The sequence below is a fragment of the Heteronotia binoei genome, chromosome 21 (assembly GCF_032191835.1).
Source record: "Heteronotia binoei isolate CCM8104 ecotype False Entrance Well chromosome 21, APGP_CSIRO_Hbin_v1, whole genome shotgun sequence".
Classification (NCBI taxonomy): Eukaryota; Metazoa; Chordata; class Lepidosauria; order Squamata; family Gekkonidae; genus Heteronotia; species Heteronotia binoei.
In genome coordinates this window covers 101,506,762-101,530,210 of record NC_083243.1, presented here as the reverse complement: position 1 = coordinate 101,530,210, position 23,449 = coordinate 101,506,762, and the positions used below count along the sequence as shown (strand labels likewise).

Genomic DNA, 23,449 nt, shown 5'->3' with positions numbered 1-23,449 from the left:
GGAGGCTATGAGTGGTATGTATTATTAAAAGATTAGCCCACTCACGTTTGCAAAAGAAAATGTGTTTTTTTAAAATCTGTTTGCATCATATTAAAAATTACTTTCCAGTTTGATGAAATTTCACACCTTAAGTGGGTTACAGGGTATTAAATAACCACCAGTTTTCTATGCACAAAATGCAACATCTGTGTGTGCATTGTCTTATTCTGCAGTCAGTGTCCTGACTTGGCTCGTCTCCCTGTGGGGTGAGAAAATAATCTTCTGGGATTTTCTCTTACAGCCTTGATCCTTTGACCTTGCTGGCTCCAGGCCTTGCAAGCATAAAATAAGCCAGGAGTGGGAGCCATTTTAGTGTCCATTTACTGTACCAACTTTCTCAACGTGGAAGGCTTTTTCCTTCTCTAGGATAAAGAGCAGATTGGTTTGTGTACTCTGCAAATGGCTATTAAAAAGAATGCAAGTAGCAAAATCCATTTTTTAATGTTCACCAAGACAGGCTTTTGCAAAAATGAGAAAAGTAATACTGCATCTGGCAGCCCAGCCCTTAAGTTCAGTCTGAAGCTGACTCTTGTCACAAAGTCACCTCTGGTCTGAGCAGTACCTGTGTGGTGATATGGAGGCCTACACCATTTGGGCAACTCTGGTGCAATCTCTGCCAGGCATCATGAGAGACAAGCAGCTGAGGAAGAAAGATAATTTTGAAAAGCTGTTACATGATCCTCAGTCTCTTCAGGAGCTACCTGTCCTCATTCCAGATATTTCCTTCTTTTGAAGTGGAGCTTGAACTATAACAGCCTGGAACAGTCTGGACCTACAGTATCTAAGAAGATATTTTTTCATGGCAGTCTCCAGAACTGATCAACTGACTGTGCTCTCCTAAACAGTTACACCCTTCTTTTCATCTGGTAAAAGAGGGAGGAGGAGTGTCTTTTGACCACCAAAAAGCCTGGTCCAGAGGTCATGGGCTATACATAGACAAGCACTATGCAGGACAGGGACTTTACAGAGAGGAGGGAAGTTGGGTTAGGTTGAGTGAAAAAGCTGGTAGGATCCAAATTAGACATTACATCTGACATGCGTACGGTGGGGATTCTCCTGACCCAACTCTTTTCTTTATAAAGTAAGACATGACTTTGGGCAACTAATATTCCCAAGTGTGCCGGGGACTGATTTGGCTCCGGTATGCATGGGAACATTTCCTGATGCCGCTTCTGACTAAAAAGAACACAGCTGGGTTGGGGCAGGGGGGAAGCCTGACTGGCTTATATCAGATATAGCATCTAGTTTAGACCTTAGTCTGTTGAAGTCAACAGGCTTAGTCCATTGAAGTCATCATCCATGTGCCATGCTTAGACTCTAGCAAGGAAGGTGTGCACACAAGAATTTCTGGGAAGGGGTGAGGTTGTCCCCTCAGCCATGGCTTCTTATGTAGGCATGATGAACTAGATGCCATGTTTAGCTCTTGGCTCAACCACTTGTAGTTTGGACCTATGTCCATCCTGACTTATAAAAGCTGGCTGGGGAGAACTACGGGTTCCCCTGAAGGAAATTGTTAACAGGTCCCTATCGAAAGGGACCTTCCCTCAGTCTCTTAAAGAGGCAGTGGTCTGCCCCCTCCTTAAGAAACCATCTTTGGACCTGGTCATATTGGCAAACTATCGGCCGGTGTCGAACTTGCCCTTCTTGGGCAAGATTACTGAGAGGGCAATGGCAGTGCAGTTACAGAGCTTTCTGGATGACGCTTCTGTGCTTAATCCTTTTCAATCCAGTTTTCATTCAGGTCATAGGGTGGAGATGGTTCTGGTTGCCCTCACAGATGACCTCCAGAGGCATCTGGATAGAAGTGGCTCGGCAGTACTGATGCTTTTAGACCTATCGGCCACGTTTGATACAGTTGATCATCAGTTTCTGACCTGCTGTGTTGCCGACGCTGGGATACAGGGGTTGGCCTTACAGTGGCTCTCCTCTTTCCTACAGGGTCAGGACAAAGAGTGGCTGCAGGGGAGGGACTATCTCAATGGCACCCACTTGTATGTGGTGTGCCGCAAGGGACAGTTCTCTCCCCGATGTTGTTCAACATCTACATGCGCCCCCTTGCCCAGATTGCCCAGAAGTTTGGGCTGGGATGTCATTGGTATGCAGATGACACCCAGCTCTATCTGCTGATGGGTGGCCAGTCCAACTCCTCCCCAGAAGATCTGGCCATGGCACTACAAGCCGTGGCAGGGTGGCTCAGGCAAAGTCGACTGAAATTGAATCCGACCAAGACGGAGGTCCTGTACCTAAGTCATAAGAACATAAGAGAAGCCATGTTAGATCAGGCCAATGGCCCATCCAGTCCAACACTCTGTGTCACACAGTGGTAAAAAAAAATTTATATACACATATACACACTGTGGCTAATAGCCACTGATGGACCTCTGCTCCATACTTTTATCTAACCCCTTCTTGAAGGTGGCTATGCTTGTGGCCGCCACCACCTCCTGTGGCGTTCCAGGATCCGAGGTCTTATTACCGACCTTTGATGGGGTGCTACTTACACCTGCACCCAAGGTTAAAAGCTTAGGGGTGCTCCTGGATCCCTCTTTAACTATGGAGGCCCAGGTGGCAGCCTTTTATCATCTTTGGCTAGTAAGGCAGTTGGTCCCCTACCTCAAATGCAATGATTTAGCGACAGTGATCCACGCCATGGTCACGTCAAGATTGGATTACTGCATTGCCCTCTACATGGGGCTGCCCTTGTCTCAAACCTGGAAGCTCCAGCTAGTGCAGAATGCTGCAGCCAGGTTGTTAACAGGTCTTCCCCTATGGGAGCACATTCAACCAGGTTGTTAACAGGTCTTCCTCTATGGGAGTACATTCAACCTAGCTGGAACACCTAGCTGGAATAGCAAGACAACACATTTAAGATTATAGCACCTGAAATGTCAATTTCTATGTTTTAAATTGTTTTTAATGTTTTATTGTATATTTATGCATATGCATGACCATGTGAGCTGCCCTGAGCCTGCCTTGGCAGAGAGGGTGGGATATAAATTGAATTAAATAAATAAATTATGGGCACTTGCTTCAAGACAACAGTTGCAGGTTCCCTATAGAAACTCACTTCTGCAGCACCACTGGGGCTCACTTAGCACTGGGGCTATGGCACAGGGGGAAGAGCCATCTCAGCTTTCCTCTCCAGATTGTTTTGGGGCTGGGAAGGTATTATTTGCTCCATCTGGGACTGCACTTGCCTAAACATTAACAAGAAACATTGTAAAAGTTTGAAGTTTGGTTTGGATTGTATGATAAGGCTGGCTTAAAGTCAGTCAAGACTAAAGGGGAGGAGGAGTTAAACATATGTTATGCACTTTAGCCTGTTGAACTGTAATTTGATTTCACTATCTCTTCTGTGCCTGACCCCAAACCTTCAGGATGATGCAAAACTGAAATTCACTTTGGAATAACTTCACTTGAGATGTTATTTTTAGCAACTTTTTTCCCTCTGGAAAAGTACACTTTAGGTATTAAAACTATGAAATCAGATATTCTGGATTTTTATTTCCAATTTTAGCAAACACTTCATGCGTGGCCTTGAAGTCATTGCTGAAGTTCTGTATGTGCTTCCTTGTTAGATACTGGAGCAAGTGCAGCTTCAGTGATAGCCAGAAAGTGTTGATGGTGCTAAATCCCATATGGGTTGTTCAAGACTCACTACTGAATTGCAGGACCCATGTGGATAAATCCTCAGGTTCTAGCAGTGGAAAATATGAATGTAATACAAGGACTGGGAAGAAAAAAGTGGATCAAGTAAGTCAATAGTGGAATTGGAGAGCTAAGCCCTTGGTGATTTCCTTCCTTCCATTGGTCATAGATGGGTACTTACTTTCTTAGCAATCCCAAGGTTCTTAAATACTGTGAATTCGCTCCACACAAATGGGTCTAGAAACAATTTGGGTGCAATGATATCATTGAAAGCTTATTCTCATGTATTGATTGGTATGTATAGATGCCCCGTCCTGCAAGAAAGATCTGCAGGGCTTTTTTTTTTTTTTTAGCAGGAACTCCTTTGCATATTAGGCCACACAGCCCTGATGGTAGCCAATCCTCCAAGAGCTTACAGTAGGCCCTGTAAGAGCCCTGTAAGCTCTTGGAGGATTGGCTACATCAGGGGTGTGTAGCCTAATATGGAAAAGAGTTCCTGCTATAAAAAAGCCCTGGATATCTGAATATAGATGTAGTCTTCTGTATAGATAGCCAAGGGGGAGATGAATCTGACTGTTCCTCTGCCAGTGTGAGGCACTGGTTAGAGTGTCAAACCAAACTCTCTATCAGCATACCCTAATTGCTTCAAGAAGTCCACCTGAGAGCATCAATGATATGTCAAACCCACACACACACGCTACCCTTTCCCCCTTCTGTGACCAGATCTTCATTTCATCCACCAGCAGTCTAACCTTCACCAACATGCTAACTGGCTCCAAGTTTGCCTGCAGCATGTTCCCCTCACCGCTTCTTGGCTGCTAGAACTCTCTAGAGGCAGTGGGGCTGTGAGCTGCCACATGTTGTTAATCTAGCCTTGTTTAATCCACTCTGCTCTGTGTCAGCAGTTCAAAAGGGCACTGTTAGTATTTTTTGCCAGCTTCAATTAATGTGAGATTTTGGAGGCCCCCTCCGATCACATTTCATCTGTCATGAATCAGGAACAAAACAGACAGATTTCAGTTGGGAGTAGAGAAGAGACATTTTATTGCAGCTAAGAATTACAATGTAAATTTGGGTCTCCTAAAGCAGAGGTTGAGGTGTGTTTTGCTGGGTGGGGAAGAACTTTTTCTTCTGTTTAATTTGTTTATGGCACTGAAAAATTTCACCTCTCTGACACATGTAGAGGGGACAGGGAAGACAGGCTGTAAGTGCAATACCTTACTTTCAACAAAAGCAAGGGAAGAAAACAAGATGCAAAGTGGTTTGTTCTATTTTTAATATTACAATGTAATGAATTTGCAATACATATCTGTATAGGCAGTAAAATTGTATGGCACAACATCACACAGCAATTTTGATAGGTTCCCACCCCAAGTTTTTCTGTTAGCTGTATATTTTTAATATATTCTGCCCCAGGCCATTAAGATAAAGGAAAAAATGTTTTTATACAAGGTTACAATATTTTACAACAATAATATTGACTGAGGTTTGTTTTCTTTGCAATCTTTCTCCCACTCTCACTTTCAAACACTGCACACCCCCAAAAAACTGATATATTATTATACATTGAAAACCATCCTTCAACATCAGTAGTATAAAAGTCCTAGTACTATGTGTATGTGGGAAGAGGGCTGGGTAAAACATCACCTGTGATCTGCCATTAAGCATGGGAGGGGAGATGGGTCATATGCTGGCTTCCCCGCAATGCCATCTGTAAAGCTGAAAGCAGTTAAAAGACTTTCATCTGCTCTGCCTCACTCTGCCCCAGTTCCCTTTTGGGCTTAATTTTTTAATTCCAAGTGTTTGCTTTTTCACTATGTCAGTCAAAGCAGCAAAATAAACAGAGATCTCAGCTGCTGTGTCTGCCTGATTATTTTTCAGTCCGTTTCCAGGAAACTACCTTTCCCACCATTGTTTGTTTTTGAAGCATTTTACAACATACTGTGAAATCTTGCTGTATTGTGAGATGAAGAATAGCCACCAAAAATGGATATAGGAATATCATGCACAAAAGTATATGAAGTGTGTACGTAGCATACTGTACAACTCTGCTCAATGTTTTGTTTTACAGGATGAGTAAAACCATAGATTTTGAATTAGCACTGGAGGGCTATTTACTGAGGCATATTCAGAGCATACAATCTCAGTAATCCACACAATACTCATTACTTGCACTATTTGCATGCGACATAGTATGTGTACTGGGGGAATGGATTGTGGGACTGGCATGGATAGTACATTTCAGACATGCAAAAACATAGGCAGAAATGCTTCTTTTCAAAGCTTTTCAAAGAAACTTTACTGCCATTAATGACAAACTCTGGCCTAGGATGCATTGCAGCAAACATTTTTGCATGCTTAAAGTTAGTTTGAAAACAGGCATGTCCAATACATGACTGCCACTAAAACAGTAGCCCTATGTTAAATTTTCCACCCTCCCTGTAATGTTTAGGCATGCTTACTTATGTTATCTTCCCACCCACTTCAGTAGCAACCATGAGGTTGTACAATGATGGTGAAAGGCATAACATGGGATGAGGTCAGGATCACAACTTCACACACTAGTATTATTTAGCTGCTGATCTGTGTTTAGCTCTGCCTGAATGTTAAACAACTTTGGGGTGGATTTGCACATATTTGAGCTGAGTCTGTGAATGGTTTAACATGTGGGCCAGAACACTACTCATAGCACTTTGAAAAGCCGTTTGAAGTAGGCTTTGTTGCATTATATACTAAATATGTACTGATCATTCACATGCAAGTCTGTTATTAAGTAAACTTCAGCAAGTGATAAAGTCATCAAGAGAATCTGTTCTCACACAAAGTATACCTCAAATACTGTTTCTGTACATTGTTTTTGCAACCGTTCTTCATATGCACTACTAAAGGTACAAAAATGCATACTTGTGTATGTGTTATGTAGCCAACATGACTGGATTTGTTGTAATCAAATAATTATGTACTACTTTACCCACTTGAAACCACATGGCAATTTGGTGGACTACTGATTTCACTTTGGAATGCTAGGGCAGCATTCTTGTGTTTCTTGTGTTGTTCCACTAACCCTTAACTGGAAGCACATTGGATAGAGTATGTTGCTATTGCCTACTGATACCTGGCTGACATGAGAAATCCCCACCCCAAGAGATGTCATTCCTAGCTGTAAACAACAGCTAGCACAGTTGGCATGCATACAAAATGTATTTTCCTAAGTAAGCACACTTAGGAACATACACACAAAATGAATCAGCATGGATATGCACACACACTTTATTCTTGCATGAGAATTCTCATCTAGCTGTAATGTACCAGGCTACCCTATCATTTTGACGCTAAAGCAAGACTACCTCCATTCAAAGATGTTACCAATATATTATCCTCGATGTAATGATGGAACTTTGGTTCCATAATATTTTAAAATGCATGACCCAATGTAGGATTGCTGTGGACAGAAAGGTGGGACTTTATGCATGAAGGTGGGAATGTACCCAACATCCCTAAATGGTGGTGTTCCTTCTCTCACTTTCCCCTTAGATATAGGGTGTTTCCACATTTTATTCCATTCAGTTCCTCTGCTGTTTTCCTCTTCAGGAAATGTGTGTACTGGAGGCTAGACAGCCCCAGTCGTTTGTGAACTCATCCTTTTGTAGGCATTCCTGTAAGTATCTTTCCAATTCCATGTGGAGGTGTATATAAATGGTAATGGTTCCAGGGCCACATGCAAGCTAGAAGGTGGGGGTGGGGGAGCTTGTACCCAAAGCACAACTCAGAGGAGACTTTCTTTTGTCCTGGAGTCCAACTGATGGATCTGGATGAGTTTCAGAGCCTGCATGTCAGCTGCTTACTTAGGAAGGGACACCAGTAGCTTTTACTTCAATAAACTTGTCTTTAAAACAAGATAGCTAGTTAAAACCTCATTCCTTCTCTCCCCTGTGGATGTAGCTCTGTTCTAAAGAAACCACAAAACCCAAACACTGTTAAATGTCTGCTTTTTTGCATACCTGTGTTGAATAGAATCTCATCTGACTTGAAACAAATCCTCTTTTATCAACTATAAGGCAGACAAATACAAGGGACATGGGATTCTGCCATCTCTCAGATGAACAGGAGTGACAAGAGGTGGGTCTGTATCTTTCACTTGAAAACATTCCCAATGAAGGAAATCACCTTAAGCTTTATGTCCCCAAAAATCTCTCTGGCATCCGCTGTAGACCTTGGGAAGGAAGAGCTTGTATTTCAGGGAGAATGAGAACTCCAGAAAGACAGTGTCCCAAGTCTCCCCCCAGTAGCAACAACAGTGTGTATATAGTTTTTTCATTGAAGAAAGCTTTTATGATAATAATCATGGAGACTTTCTCTTATTGGTCAGATCTGTGCATGAAATAGCTACCTTGGAAGATAAAAATCATATATCTTGACCTTTTTTCTAGTTAGGCATTAACACCAGAGGACATCTGGACAGGAAGAGATGGGAAATAGTTCCTCCTCTGCCATTACCTATGGTCTTCTCCCAGCTGACTTTTCACTCATGCCAACAGTCAGATCTATTAAGCCACCTTCAACGTGTGGCACCTTCTCCCGCAGCTGATTTAGTACCTATAGCCTTAAACAAAACTTTGCATGTGTGAGAAAATACAGCAAGGAAGAAATATAAGTTCATGCAGGGGCTTGTCCTACCAATGCTTTGGATTGTGCCATCCTTCTAGGTTTGGATCAACACAGGATCCTTGTGTGGTACAGCTGCCAAGTTGTTTTTTTCCACCTGTACCTTTCATACTGAATCAAGAGACAATGTGGCTTGGGCTCTTTCCTGCCACTTTCCCCTTGGTCCACCTTTGCCTGCTATGTAGCAAAACTGAAGGCCTGTTCATTAGAGGGAGGAGGAGAAAGCTAGAAGGAGCTGGGGAAGCCACAAAGTCCTTGTGTCTCAACTCAGTGGGAAATTAAGATGCAAGGCAAACTCTAGGTTGAATCCTGGTTGCCCTACTACATGGCTTAAGGGTATTATGTACGCCAGATCGGCATGCCTTACAACACATGCACATTTCAGTCTGGAGTTGGCTTACAGCAGTGGCAACCACCTTTTTCAGGGTATTAGGCATCAGAACTTTTGTCTGAAACATCAGCATAAATATTATGGAGATGAGTTATCTGTGGAACAACCAACTGAAACCTGGTTTAAACTGATATATATATATATATTCAGACATACAAGTCAGGTGTTATAAAAGACAAAGGACACAACAGAGTCTTTGTCATTAGCAAGCAGAAGAATGACACCACATGAACAGTAAAATCAATTTGAAACTCCCAATATTTCCTTATGCATGCCTGGTATCAAGTATCCACAAACCCTCAAATGCTTAAAACACTCCAAGAATGGTAATATATGTAATGCTATGATACCTAGGGTAGCTAAAAGTGCTGCATTCCAATGTCTGAGGAGGGCACTGACTGTCTGGAGTCCAAGAGTGGATGGATTGGTTCAGCTGTCCTATTTGCTTTGTCAGTGTCTCGAGAACAATGGCTGTAGCCCTGTCATGTTGCCCATGATATGGCCGCACTGTGTTCCTTTGCTTTCATCCGCAGGGCTGCAATGCTGGAGGACTTCCGGTCAGGCTCACCATTCAGCTCATAGCCATTGATGCCAGGGCTGATGCCAGTGCTACCAAAGAGGCTGCCCATGTGAGTCTGTCCCACGTGGCTGCTGGGACCAGAGACGCTCAGGAATTCGGAGACTCCTCCTGTTGTGTGGGGATGAGCATGGGGGGACATGCAAGAAGGCACCGAGTCACATGGCACTACGCAGGCAGGCACAGGTGAAGCAGCACCATTGTTGCCAATCCAGGATGGGTTCTGAATCTAAGAGTGGGGGTGGGTGGGAAAAATTGATTATCTCACATTGGCTCGTCTCATAGTCCTCAAAAGTGTAAGCATGGCCTCACTAAAGATGAGCCAGCACAGGAAGCATGAGCTTGTCCGGTACTCCTCTCAGACAATATTCTTTATTGAGTCAAGCCAACCCATTCCCAGTGCAATGTGGGCATCTGTGCAGGCTATGTGCTGCCCATAAAATTGATTGACACTTTTGATGACATTTGGTGTTCTAATTTTTTACAAGATTTTTGCTTCCCTGAGGTCACTTCCATGGCAATCATAAAACATGCCACATGCTCCGATTTGTCTCTTTCCTCCTAATCTAACCCATCTCCCGTGTGAAGTTTACTATGTTGTAAAGCATTTTCACATGATAGGCTGAAGTTGTTTTTTTGCATTTCTTCCATCTGCAATATGAATGCAAAATCTACATTGACTAAAATGTGCATTTGATTTAATTCTAGATCTTGCATTGATAAAGTTCACAAATTTGCATGATTAAAATTGTGTGAAAAGCTGGTCAGCATCTCAAATGTAAAGCTGTGAGTATTATTGTAGTGCAAATATACAAGGGTGGAGGAGGAAAGAAGAGATATTACTAAGGGCCACCAAATCAAAATTTCAGAAATAAAGAGACCTGCTGTGTTTTAGATTTCTGGTTGGTTCCAGATTTCCTCATCAAATCCTATTGTCTATTGGTTATCCAATTGTGTCAATCGTATTGATTTATTCTGTGTAATTCATCTTGAATTCTAGTGAAAAAGGCAGACTATAAACAAAGTAAATAAAATAAATAAATGATGGGTTTTCATTTGAACCAACAAACATTTGTTGGTTACTCTGCAGATTATGAATGAGTCACAGACATTAAGCTGGTTGATTTAACTACAGTAAGCTCAGTCTGTCCTGAAGACAGCCTATATGTTTGTTACCAGTATGCATTTGAAGAAGAATATAATTTGAGAAGCCCATTTTTAAAATTCCAAACCGACTTTTAAATCTTCAGGTTCACCCACTGGCTTGGTTCTGCTCTTAGTACAAAGCCGATATCCAGTTGCTAACTCACGAACAAACTGGAGTTTGTGATGACCATGAACCTGGTTAATTGCCAGTCTTGTGCACCCCCCTCATTCCTTCTCCCATATAGCATGACAAGACTGATGGCAAAATTCTTTGACTATTGCTAATTGCTTCTGTGATGGTGTACTGTGCAAACAGAGGAGTCAGGGGGCACATAAGCACAACAGTTAATCAGATTGTGGCTCATTGCAAACACTTTTTTTTTTAGTCATCTGAACTGAGCCTTACAATTTAGAGCCACCTTTTAATTCATTCATTCTGATCAGCAGCCTTAGGTTTATGAGGAGAATGATTGCTACATTTCCCCCCGCCTGGCAGTCTCTCTATCTTTAACACAGGCAAAGGAAGCAACACTTCAAATACTTCAGCTCCATGCAGAAGCAACATGGAGTCTTGATTCATGTACAGTGTTTACAACTTGACTTTCTCCTGTGATGAACCCAATATGGTAGTAGTATAGAAAGCTGAACCTGCTGAACTGTCTGTCATGTAGCCAATGCTAGGAAAGAAAAGGTGACCCCTGCCCAAGCTGTACATTACTGGATACTGCTCTAGCACTGTGTTACAGCAAGCATTTGCAGCTGGCTTATCCTGTGTGGACAAGACTATCTAGTTGCAAATGACTGCTACAGCACAACAGTAGCACAGCATATGGATACACCCCCTCTCCCCCCAAAAAAAGTTAACTTCAGGTCAGTCATCTGTTTAGCCTAACAGGCAACAGGTCTGCAAGTTCTCATCCAGGAGTATTCCTAACTCTGCTACTTGGGACTCTTTACCTGGAAATGGAAGGGTCCAATTTAGAGGTATTAAGTATACAGACATAGGATGAACCTCAGAGTGTGACCATCTCTTCCCATTTTGCTGAGCAAAAGAGAGAAGGGCAAAAAGCCCTCACAACAAAAGAAAGGGCTCAGCAAGTTCCACTCAACAAGCACATTGTCAAGGGATGCTGCAGGCAAAATGATAGTGCAGCAGAGGAGAGTGAGGAATGGTCTTTGCCAGCAGGAGGCCCTTTGGCGGTAGGGGAGGTATGTTGAGGGGGGAGAGTGTGAGATGAAAGAATGCAACAAGAGAGGATCCAGATGGAAAAAAGGAAAATGCAGGTCTCTGAACGGCCTGCATTCCACAGCCTTCCAGCACCATTTGCTCTGGCTCCACTTCTGACCTTTTACCTCTGGCAAGCTATGCATTTCTGGCAGGTAGTGGGGGAGGCTAGATAGCAACTTTCAGAGATGATGAAAGTATTGGCAGACAGGCCTTAAAATGGCAGGCATCATAATGCCATTCTGTAAATTTATGATCCTGTCACATTTAGAATACAGCGTGACCTTCTGATCGCCTGTCTTTAAAAAGGATTTCATATAGCTGAGGAAAGTACAGAAAGGGACAACTAAATGATCACGAGGGCTTCAGTCCAACCCCACCCCAAACTGGAGTTGGGGTGGGGGGAGATGAGTGAATGGGTAATGGAGATGATAGAGGTAACAAGATTATGAACATATGAGAGAGTGAACTCATTTTCCTTACTCTCTCACACAGTGACTGAAAATCAGGAGCATCCAATTAAGCCGACAGGGCTGGAGGGTAGATTCAGGATAGAGAAACAAATACTTCACACACTGCATCATTAGCATATTGAATTAATCAGTGCATGTGATGACCACTAGTTTAGGTAATTTAAAAAGCAAATTAGACAAATTCATAGAACATGTCCATTGCTATATCTGTAACAAACCAAAAGGAACCTCCATTGTAAGAGGCAGTGTACTATTGATTACTGAAGGCTGACAGGCTCTTTTTAAATAATATCTGTAAAAGTGTCTTATACCAAGACTGATTCCTCACTAGCAGTTGCTCCACCCCTGAACTTCTGCTTTCCCTGGCTCAAGCGATCAATTCCCCACCAGTTACTGTGCAGGCAGATTTTGATCCGTGGCTCCCTCCAATTTCCCTCACAGCTTCCTGCTCTGGTTTTTTTTAGAGTTACAGAAGACGTGAGGGGAATTGGAGGGAGCTGTGGATCAGAACGCAGTAGCACAGCAACTGGTGGGGAATTGATTGCTTCTGCTGGGGAAAGCAGAAGCCCAGGGGTGGAGCAACTGCTAGTGGGGAATCAGTCCAAGTCATTCTACTGGTCCATCCCACTTAGTATTGTCTGCTATGCTGCCAGGCACATTTTAGAATCAATTGTCATCTTGCACAAAGTGACAGTGTGCTTATGCTAAAATAGTAAGCCATTGTTATATAAGTGGCTCTAAAATAGCAGAGTTCAATGAGGCTTATTCACAAAAGTACATACATTTGTACTCTTAACAAAGTGATGAGAGTAGGCTAATGGATTTTCCCTATCACTTTTTCCATAAATCCTTGCAACTAGAGAATCAGCAAAGGCATTTATTTTTGAAGTTCAGGGCTGAATATCATAACTGTCACTATGGTAAAATGTAAAAAAAACCCCAAGTGGATTCACTGAATATTTGCATCCATCCACATCTCAATTTGTTAAAGGTGGGCCTCTAAAAGAGACAAAAACTCTTGGGGTGCTAGTGACAGAAACTCACCTGGGCATAGTTCTCTGCTCGAGTTAGCAATGGCAGTTCATAGGCTGTGGAAAAGTGAGTGCGAACCTGTTGCATTTGACCAAACCGTTCTCGTTTCCTCCATTTTGCCCGTCTGTTCTGAAACCACACCTGGCAAGGTATAAGCAGAAGAGAATTCACACAGGGAAGGTAGGAGAGGAAACAAACACTAAGGTTGGGGTAGGGATAGACAATAAGGCCTTCAAAGAGCTGCAAGCAGTTTGAATGCGGGATGGGCCTACTTGTGGTCAACCCAACTACTTCTTTTTTTATATTACTTCAACACATTGCAAAACCTTTTTGAGTAGAGGTAGTTGTAGGCATAGGGTCACCAGGTCTTACCTGGCTGCCGGTGAGGGGACTGTCTTTGCACACACAAAGAGTGTGCAGAGTGATAACATCACCCAGAAGTGACATAATCGAGCTGGGCATATCACATGGGGATGCTCTATGGTACCACAAAGTTTTAAACCCAAATGCTAGAGTGTCCCCGCACAATATGCCTGGTGCAATTACATCACTTCTGGGTGATGTCATTGTGCTGCACACGTCGGGCACTGACATTCAAGCTCCCCTCACTGGCCAATCCTGTCCCAGCGGGCTGGAAATCGATCTCATAAAAAACTCCTATCTATCTCCAAGTTAAGATGTGAACAACCATTAGCACCACCATGCTAAAACAACAGCCCTACTTTGGGTGCCAGAGCCTCTGTTATATGAGTAGCTCTGAAGCCAGCCAAAGAACACATTTCAATATGAAATTTAAAACCCACAACCAGTTGCTTAACTCCATAGCATCACACATTCATGTTTGCAGTACTGATATTGTTGCTTGTGAATCAAATACTTCTAGTTAATTCCAACATTAACATAGCTTTAGCAAACAAAATGGCAGCCAGCCCAATTTAGAATTGCCTCTTTCTTCTTGTTTCCTATGTGAAAGTTTTTATTTATTTTAAAATGAGCATTCCATTCGTTTTTATTTTCAGAGAAGTTCACAATAAATTATATATAAAAATCACCACCCAGCCTTCAGGTGGGGACTGGATTTTTTTTCAGAATTATGACTGATCTCCCTATTACCAAGACCAGTGGGTAACCATAAATCCATGTGCAACAAGAACAATTTTAAAAACTAAACGTGCCCAGCAGAAAGATTGCAAAGCCACTAATCACTGAAAGTCTTGCATACCCTGAAAAAAACAGTGACAGAGGGAGCCTTCCTAACCCCCTCCAGAAGATTATTATTCTGAGTGGGTTCAGCTAATGGAACAGTCCAGGGCTTTGCTGCAACACAACAGAACTGCTACATCAAAGAGCCTACGGTTCCAACCTAATTTGCCTTATTGGTTTATATCAAGAAGTCTTTCAGGTATGTCAGCCCCAAGTTGTGAAGGGCTTCTTTGCCATAAACATACCATCATATTAGGACACTATATTATCCATCTACCCATCAGAGTTGTCAACAGCTTCCTTGCTTTTCATTCTGTGGCTTGAGTAGTGTCAGCAGAGTCACACTTGGAGAAAAAGAGAAAAAGAACTTCCCTGACTCCCTCCCACTGCATCCTTTTGTGCCCCACTATCGTATGCATGTAGGTCATATCCACCCCCCCCCCCCCCGAATAATACTGGGAGGCAAAACAGGCATCTGGAGTGGGAGGAGGAATTGGAAGAAATTGCTCTCTCCTCCTCTGCCAACAGAAATCCACTGGACCTGGAAAGTAGGTATTCTATCACTGAGCTAGTAATTTCAAGGAGACTCCACTAGGGTCTCAAAAACGTCTAGTTCATGTCATATTTAATTTAGATGTTAATACGGCCATCTGTGATCTAGCTGATATTATTACCATGTCAGTGTGCTGCTTTTACTTCTATACTGGCTAGTTCTTCTGAAAACCAACATGGTTGCTGTCAAACTAGGATGTGAGAGATCTGGGTTTGAATCCCTCACTCTGCCATGAACGTTTACTGGGTGTCCTTGGGCCAGACATTCTTCTTAGCCTCACTTCACAGGGTTTTGTGAGAATAAAATGGAAGAAGGGAGAACTGTGCTGGAAAACACTTTGTGTCCACACTGGGAAGAAAACCAGAGTATAAATATCTAAATTAAAATACACAAAAAAGACCAAATTCAAAGATAATTTCCTACTTGTTCATATCTGCCTCAAATCTCTTCTGCATCTATCACCAATGCCCCAGTTGTTGCATTCTTTGTCCATTTCTCTGACCATGATATGAGTGCACATTCACAAATGTAAAAATAGCTATTGGGTGTAAACCAGGGGTGGTCAAACTGTGGCTCAGGAGCCACATGTGGCTCTTTCATACATATTGTGTGGCTCTTCAAAGCCCCAACCACCCAGTTGGCCAGGTTGGAGAAGGCATTTGTCTCTTTTAATCACTTTGCCAAGCCAAGCCTGCCAGCAGCTTAGAGAATGCATTTAAAGTTGCTTTCTTTCCACCTCTCCCTCCCTATTCCCCCATCTATGTGCCTGCCTGCCTTCCTTCCCTCAAACATCTGATGTTCATGTCTTGTGGCTCTCAAACATCTGATGTTTATTCAATGTGGCTCTTTTGTTAAGCAAGTTTGGCCATCCTTGGTGTAAACAAAGCAGGACATTATTTAAAATGGGAAATTATGTGCATATAGGTTTGCCACATTTGTTTTACTGGCTTGGTCTTGTGCCTTCAACAATTATATGACAGGGCAGGAAAAATTCAAAAGGTGGAGCCTTTCCCACCTCAAAATTCATACTTACAGATTTTTCTGTTGAATTTCTGCCTTTTACACCACCATTAAAGGCAGCAGGGCCATGGCAGCAAAGTAAGGTGACAACCCTCATTGACAGGTGGGTAAAGGATCAAGGAAACCATATAAATCAGAATACACTTTAAAGGATGCTTAACAATGCATATAGTTGCCAGGTGCTATGGCACTGGATAATGAACAGAACCAGCTGTGACTCTGTTTCTGGTTTGTGTTTTCCATGGTGACCCAGGCAGCTGTTAGCCTTGACAGTTCAGCTACTCTGAGAGGATTTTAGCAGAGAGTTTCCAATGCTTATGAAAGATTAGAACCATCTCTGCCACTCTTGTTAGCTAATTGCTGTGAATTACATTTCATTCAGTACTGGGGAGCCCAAAAGAATTTCCTTTAAAATCAAAGGCATGTGGTAACCCCAACCACACTAGCACTTGGGGAAGGAAAGTGTTAGTACAGATTCTGAGAGCTAGTTTTCCTTCAGGGTTATCACTTGCATCAGTGAATGACATCAACTTCCCCATCATGGCTTTTTGTACCAGGATCAAATGAGAAATGAGTGGATTCTGTGGAAGGGAAGCTGTGCAAATCAAAATATCATCTCAGTAGTAGAGGAATGGGGGATGCTGGCAAGGCATCCAAAGACCCTTGAGTAGTTACTAGGCATGACCCAGCCACCTGTGGGAGATGGGAATTTACAGGTATGTGGGAGACAATCAGCATTTCTGACACACACAATTTCCGGCAAGACCTGGAAGTAATGTCATTGTCCAGGAGAAAATGCAAGCATTCACCCCAAATTCTTGGTTTAACATACAGTTTAACAATAGATTTTAAGGCAAATGCTAGAGAGTCACCCAACATTATGGCATCACTTTTGAGTCTCAACAGAAGTTGTATCATTGCACTAGGGATACTGATTGTACCTCCCTCACACTATTTAGCCAGCCAGTTTCTTCCTACCACCTAGCTGAGTGGCAGTGGGCAGCGGTGGCAGAGGAGGGAGATCTCTTGCCATAAATGGGACTATGCCAAGCCTACAAGGTTCAACTGATGGCTGAGGCCAGCAACAAATGTCCAGTTTGAAGAATGGAGCTGAAACTATTCTTTGGGGCTCTCTGGCTGAAGCATTTTGCAGTTCAATCTAAAATACAGCTGCACCCATCTAAGCTCATAGATTTAGAAGGGCGTTTTAGGATTGTACTGTCAGCCACCCTGCTGACATCTAAGATGCAATGCCATAAGGCAGGTCAAACAATGCCTCTCTTGATCTCTGCTGTGGGATCTGGAGCTGCTAAGTTGCCAGAGAGATATTGGGGGGGGGGGGGAGTATTTTAACCATTGCTCATTCTAGGGTGCCAAGATACTGAAGGTTAACCATGGAAAGCCAGATAATGCAAACTTTCAATAACTGAAATGGCTTGGTAGAGTTATCCAGAGATTTGGGGTGAGGTCTCAATGGCATGCTAATGATACTGAGATCTACTTCCCTAATCAAACTAGTGTAGGTTTGGCAAGGGAATCCTTGACTTAAAGCTTGCCTGAAGTTTATTCTAATGTCACACATGTAGAATAAATTTATTCTCTGAGGATATGCAGTCTGAGCTAGATTAGGAATGCTCCAGCACCACTATCACAAAGTATAACTTTGCCTTTTTGTAAATGCTAATTTAACAGGCTTGTCAGTAAGTATGTGGCTAGCACAAGGAAATATACAGGGAGCTGTCTGGTTCAAGGACACTTTACTATCTTCTGTTTCCTGATTCCAGATCTCCCAGAGGAGCTTTGAAACTTTACTCATCACTACTTGAGAAGTGGTTGACAGTCAAATAAAACTGAATGCAATTTAACACCAATTTCATAACACAGTGCAGAAATTGTCTCCAGCAGCAAGCATAGTCTTCTACAGCAGATGCTACACAAAACATAAATATCAAAAAGTCCTAGAAAATAACTCATGTTAATTTGTTGCAAATGAAAAGAAGAAAGGGTATGGGAGCATTCAAGTCTAAAATTATGCTAGTTAGTGGTATTCGGTACTTACTCTTTTTGAAAGCTGGTTGGAGCCCCCATTTCAGGGAAAGTTAGGTACAAGCAGAGCTTTTTTTGTAGCAGGAACTCCTTTGCATAGTAGGCCACACACCCCTGACGTAGCCAATCCTCCAAGAGCTTACAGGGCTCTTCTTACAGGGCCTACTGTAAGCTCTTGAAGGATTGGCTGTATCAGGGGGTTTAGCCTAATATGCAAAGGAGTTCCTGCTATAAAAAAAGCCTTGGGTAAAAATATTTGTAAAATATAAAATGTATACGGAGAGGTGGGGGGAGGATCTTCCAACTCAAGAATCTCAAGAAGCTTTCTGGGATAGGGGCAAACGCTGGAGGCTCTGAAAGCGGCCAAGTCGAAGCACCTCACAAGCAAGCAGGGGGGGTTCCTTCCACCTCCCTCTCCTCTACCCCAACATTTTGTGGCCAGAAGTTCCACCCATCCCCCTCATCCCTGGCCTATTCCACACAGCTTCCTCCACTTCCCACTACTCTGCCTCCCTCCTCTCTGTCTACTGCTTTTTCTACTGCAGTGCACTGTGCCCTGCTCAGCTCTCCCAGCTCCAGCTGCCATGATGAGACATCAGCAGCTCAGCCATGGAGAGAGAGAGGGCTGTTCCCCAGAGGGCCTCCTGGAAGTCAGGGGGCAGTGCCACCATAGCCCCCCTCCCCATGGCTACAGGTCTGACTGGGGATCTAAGCCTAGGTTATACTAGTTCTGTTCCAACACTAATCACTACTCATTGCTGACCCTGCTATTGTGTACCTTTTTAAACTGGAGTCTACATGAACCACCTATATATTTTAAATTTACAAAGCAAGAAAGCATATTGAGAATTTTGTTTTACCAGGTAGGCATAACTTATTGATGTTGTGATCCTGAGTATGCACTCTTACCTAAGAACAGAGATCAATCTAGTCTAGACCTCTTTTACAAGAACCTCAACATGCAACAAGCTACCTACTGGAACTTGGCAAGTGATCCACTGGTGGACTGAAGTCTACCTTCTGATTATCACTTCTCTAGAGACTACACTCAGAGTGGAAGGCAAAGGCTAGAAATGAGTTTGAGAGTGAAGAGGTGAGTTTTCAAACAAGCATTTTAGTACATTGATGAAAGCAGCAACATAGATGCCAGGAGTCCCAGTGACAGAGAACAGTGGCAAGAGATTGTAAAATGGAATTTGGGGCTTCTGGGGGACAATGATACCAGAGTAACAAAGAGACTAAGAAGTGTCATGGAGAGAGGGAATAGCAGATAGGTAAATGGGAACAAAAATATGCATACACAGGTTCAGTGTAAATTTCCATGCATGCAAATGTGCTGTGAGAAATTTCCTGTGGTATGAGCTTTTGCAACAAAAAACCTATCAAAAGCATACTTCAAAAGCAAAAGTCAAGTATCACCTTTTCTTAGGACCAACCGAAATTACATAAAACCAAGGCTTTTTTTTTTTTAGCAGGAATGCAATTCCAGCTGGCTTGGTGCCAGGGGGTGTGGCTAAATATGTAAATAGGCTCCTGCTGGGCTTTTTCTACAAAAAACCCCTGTGTGAAACAATGGTGATGTCAGGGAACTAGCTTAGTTCCTGCTGGGCTTTTTCTACAACAAAAGCCCTGCATAAAACATTATACAAGGGCCATATTGGTTGGCCCTAAGAAAAAAGTACAATTTGGCTCATGCTTTTGGATTTTGCTTTTGGACCACTGCTGCTACCTGTAATCTTTATAAAAGCATTCATCGCAGGCACAAATGGGATAGTGAAAATATCATCAGGAACATATATAGCTCCCAAGTGGGGCTAGGAAGTAGGGGACTGTTTTGTATGGTAGCTTTGAAAAAAACTGAACAACCACATATTGAAAGCAGGTATACCACAGATCCACTTGCAATTTATTGGAAAAAAGCAGGAATCAAGTGCACCTTTAAGACCAACAAAGTTTTATTCAGAATGTAAGCTTTCGTGTGATAGAAAGCACACTTCATCAGACAAAAGTATGGAATGGCAAGCAATCCTAAATATAGAGAAAGTGGGTAGTGAGTCTTACCTAAGAACATAAATCAATCTAGAGAAAGTGGGCAGTGAATCTTACCTAAGAATATAGATCAATGTAGTCTAGAACTACAATAACCTAGTCTAGAACACTACGACAAAGGATAAATGGACACAAATCTGACATCAGGAATCACAAAACTGAGAAACCCATAGGAGAACATTTTAACCTTCCAGAACCTTCAATGGGTGATCTCAAAGTTGTTGTTATGCTGCAAAAGAACTTCAAGAACAGAATGGAGAGGGAAATTGCTGAATTACAAATTATTATGAAACTAGGAACCAACACCTCCCTAGGACTGAACAGGGATATTGGGTTTTTTAAATCTCATTACATATACTAAACCCACTTTCACCCAGTATAGCTATATATCCACAGTATTCCAATGTATTTCTCTGTTTTTTGTATTCACATACTCAAATAGGGATACTAGCTGTTTATCTTGTTACATATACTAATCCAACTTCCACTATATTTTAATGTATTCTTTTTTCTAATGGCAAACTAGAATTATGTTTATGTGTGTGTTACATGTTTAAATCAAACCTCTGAGAAAACTATGCCCTCATTTTAACCCAGAGCTAGCATTAAGACCTCACCTGGTAAGACCTCACGTGGAGTATTGTGTTCAGTTTTGGGCATCACATTTTAAGAAGGATATAGACAAGCTAGAACGGGTCCAGAGGAGGGCAACGAAGATGGTGAGGGGACTGGAGACCAAGTCCTATGAGGAAAGGTTGAAGGAGCTGGGAATGTTTAGCCTAGAGAGGAGGTGGCTGAGAGGTGATATGATCCCCATCTTCAAGTACTTGAAGGGTTGTCATATAGATGATGGTGTGGAATTGTTTTCTGTGGCCCCAGAAGGTAGGACCAGAATCAATGGGTTGAAATGAAATCAAAAGAGTTTCTGGCTCAACATTAGGAAGAACTTCCTGACAGTTAGAGTGATTCCTCAGTGGAACAAACTTCCTCAGGAGGTGGTGGGCTCTCCTTCCTTGGAGGTTTTTAAACAGAGGCTAGATGCCCATCTGACAGCAATGGAGATCCTGTGAGTTTGGGGGGAGGTATTTGTGAGGTAGTCCAGGGGGTTGTGCAGGGGGCTGGACTAGATGACCCTGGAGGTCCCTTCCAACTCTATGATTCTATGATTACAACAGACTCTCATTTATTGCACTTCACACCCAAGATACATAATGAATTTAGTACATGGACATCAATCTGCTATTCCAACTTAATTGTCATTTCAGCCCAGTTAACATAAACTAACAACACCAGACCCCAACTTGTGACTCTTAATCTGCTAAAAAAAATTTCCATGACTCTGCATACTAACTCACTGCCCACTTTCACTATATTTAGGACTGCTTGTCATTCCATACTTCTAGCACACGAAAGCTTACATTCTAAATAAAACTTTCTTGGTTTTAAAGGTGCAACTGACTCTAGCTTTGTTCTACTGCTTCAGATCAACATGGCTGCCCACCTGGATCTATCTTATTGATTGGAAGGTGTTTCATCATTCTTGCAATCTGCCTTAAGTCCCAGTGAGAAAGGAGAACTAAGGGTGCGTTCAGACATACCATAAGTGGCGACACAGCTCCGTCTCGCTGACGGATTAGATATGTTCGTCCAGACATCCACATCTGGCAATCGAGTGTCATCTGGGGTCATCCCAGCTTGCTCCAGATCAATGCCGCATTAATTTGATAGCGCAAAAAGTCCAGCCCTTTTTCACAGAAGCGGCACATGATCGGTTTTTTCCTGTTTGGACAGCTCATGCACGATACTGCCCCTTGGAATGTTTACTGCCTCTCCCACCTTTTTTTTTTTTAAAAAAGCCCCAGCAGACATGCGCATTGCCAGATCATCCGGGAATCTGAGGTGATGCTTCTGCTTCTCCGATCAATACAGGATCGAGGGGGGGGGGGACGGACGGACATTATCCCACTATTCAGAACAATGTGGAGGATTTCCAGATATCATTGACACTGCCAATTTCCAGGAAAGTAGTTCCTGGCAGTCCCCTGGTTTGAATTGGCAACGTTAATTCCGGAAACTTCCCCCCTCCTCCCCCACCTCTGAAGCAACGTTTGATTTCCCACCTCCAAACAGTTGGGCGCATGTTCAATGGATGCCCCCTTCCCAGGAATCACCATCTGATCACGCATGCTTCAAGATAAGAGCATGATAGTATTGGATGTCTGATCACTCAACAACAGGATGAGTCGCATTCTTGGATGCTCATCTGATCGGCCCTGCATCGAATCAATATTCAGCGGCTCAAATTTGAGTGCTACATGCCCGCTTTTAATGTGACGTGTGACCGCACCCTAATACTGTTTAATACCAACAATAATCAAATTAAACAAAATTCAGTTACAAGAGATCGACAGTGAGTTCTGGCACACCTAACCCATTTGCAAAAAAAAAAAAATCCTTTCTGTAGTAAAATAATCAACCCCAAATCATCATTAGAACTCAATGGAAAAGTCTCTGTCAATAAATTTCAGCTCAGCAGGCTCACTCTGTATGTCACTCTCTTCTTTTGTTGGAAGGATCTTGATGTTCAAGAAAACACTGATCTCATCATATAGGATATCAGCAAACTTTAGCACAAAATTTGCCCAAAAGAAACAAAACCAATGGCAATTAAACAAAATTACAAACAGATGCATTCTGTGGTAACTGGTTACATAGTGCTGGTTATCATATTTTTATGGCTTATTATTTATGCCCTTTGTAGTATGTGCTTCTGTCTTCTGCTCTGGCCTTTGGATGATGCAGTTAACAAACAAATCTTGCAATAAGCTTTTTTAAAGTAAGCTGTTCAAGACTTGGAATGCTGTGTATTCCTAATGAAAACATATATTGGTAAATTATATATTTTTTCTGATTTACCGTAACTGTATCTGGTTCATCTGTACTCCACCATCCAATCACAAGCAAGGAAGTTTAACATCACATATTAGTTAGGTACTCTGGTTTAAAATGGATTCAAAATTGAACTGGATCTCTGCCTAATCACCTGCCTGTAAATATTTTGATGCTTTAAAACAAGTTGAAGTTTCATTTTAATCAGATCACATCATTTTAGCTATTCTTGTCACACACCTCAACTGTGTGAAACTGCTCAGGTTAGGTGCTTAACAAATAAATCTGCACTGTCTCTCTCTAGGGTAGAGAGAGTAGAAGGCTCTCTCCACTCCCCCACCCCCAGTCTCTTTTTCTTCTGTGCTTATATCCCTTCCCCCCTCCCATCCTTAGAGACTGATTTCCCTTGTAAACTGCTGGAGTCAGGCTTGCCAGCATCTCACTTTGATCTCAGAAAGGAGATTTCTCTCTGTCTGCTTCAGGCTGGCAAGGA

General features: G+C 42.5%; 1 protein-coding gene across 3 annotated transcripts in view; it reads right to left on the bottom strand.

The window, feature by feature from the left end:
* Positions 1-8,986: 8,986 nt before the first annotated feature.
* The window catches only part of ALX4 (ALX homeobox 4), a 189,206-nt gene continuing 174,743 nt past the window's right edge, over positions 8,987-23,449 (bottom strand). For 2 of the 3 annotated variants that reach the window (XM_060262643.1, XM_060262642.1), the window contains exons 3-4: positions 13,209-13,337; positions 8,993-9,549 (exon numbers count right to left, since the gene is read on the bottom strand). In XM_060262643.1, the coding sequence (XP_060118626.1) occupies positions 9,226-9,549; positions 13,209-13,337 (453 nt within the window). In that variant the 3' untranslated portion in view covers positions 8,993-9,225. Of the gene's footprint in view, positions 9,550-13,208; positions 13,338-23,449 lie in introns of all 3 variants that reach the window. The other variant, XM_060262641.1, reaches the window with a different exon arrangement.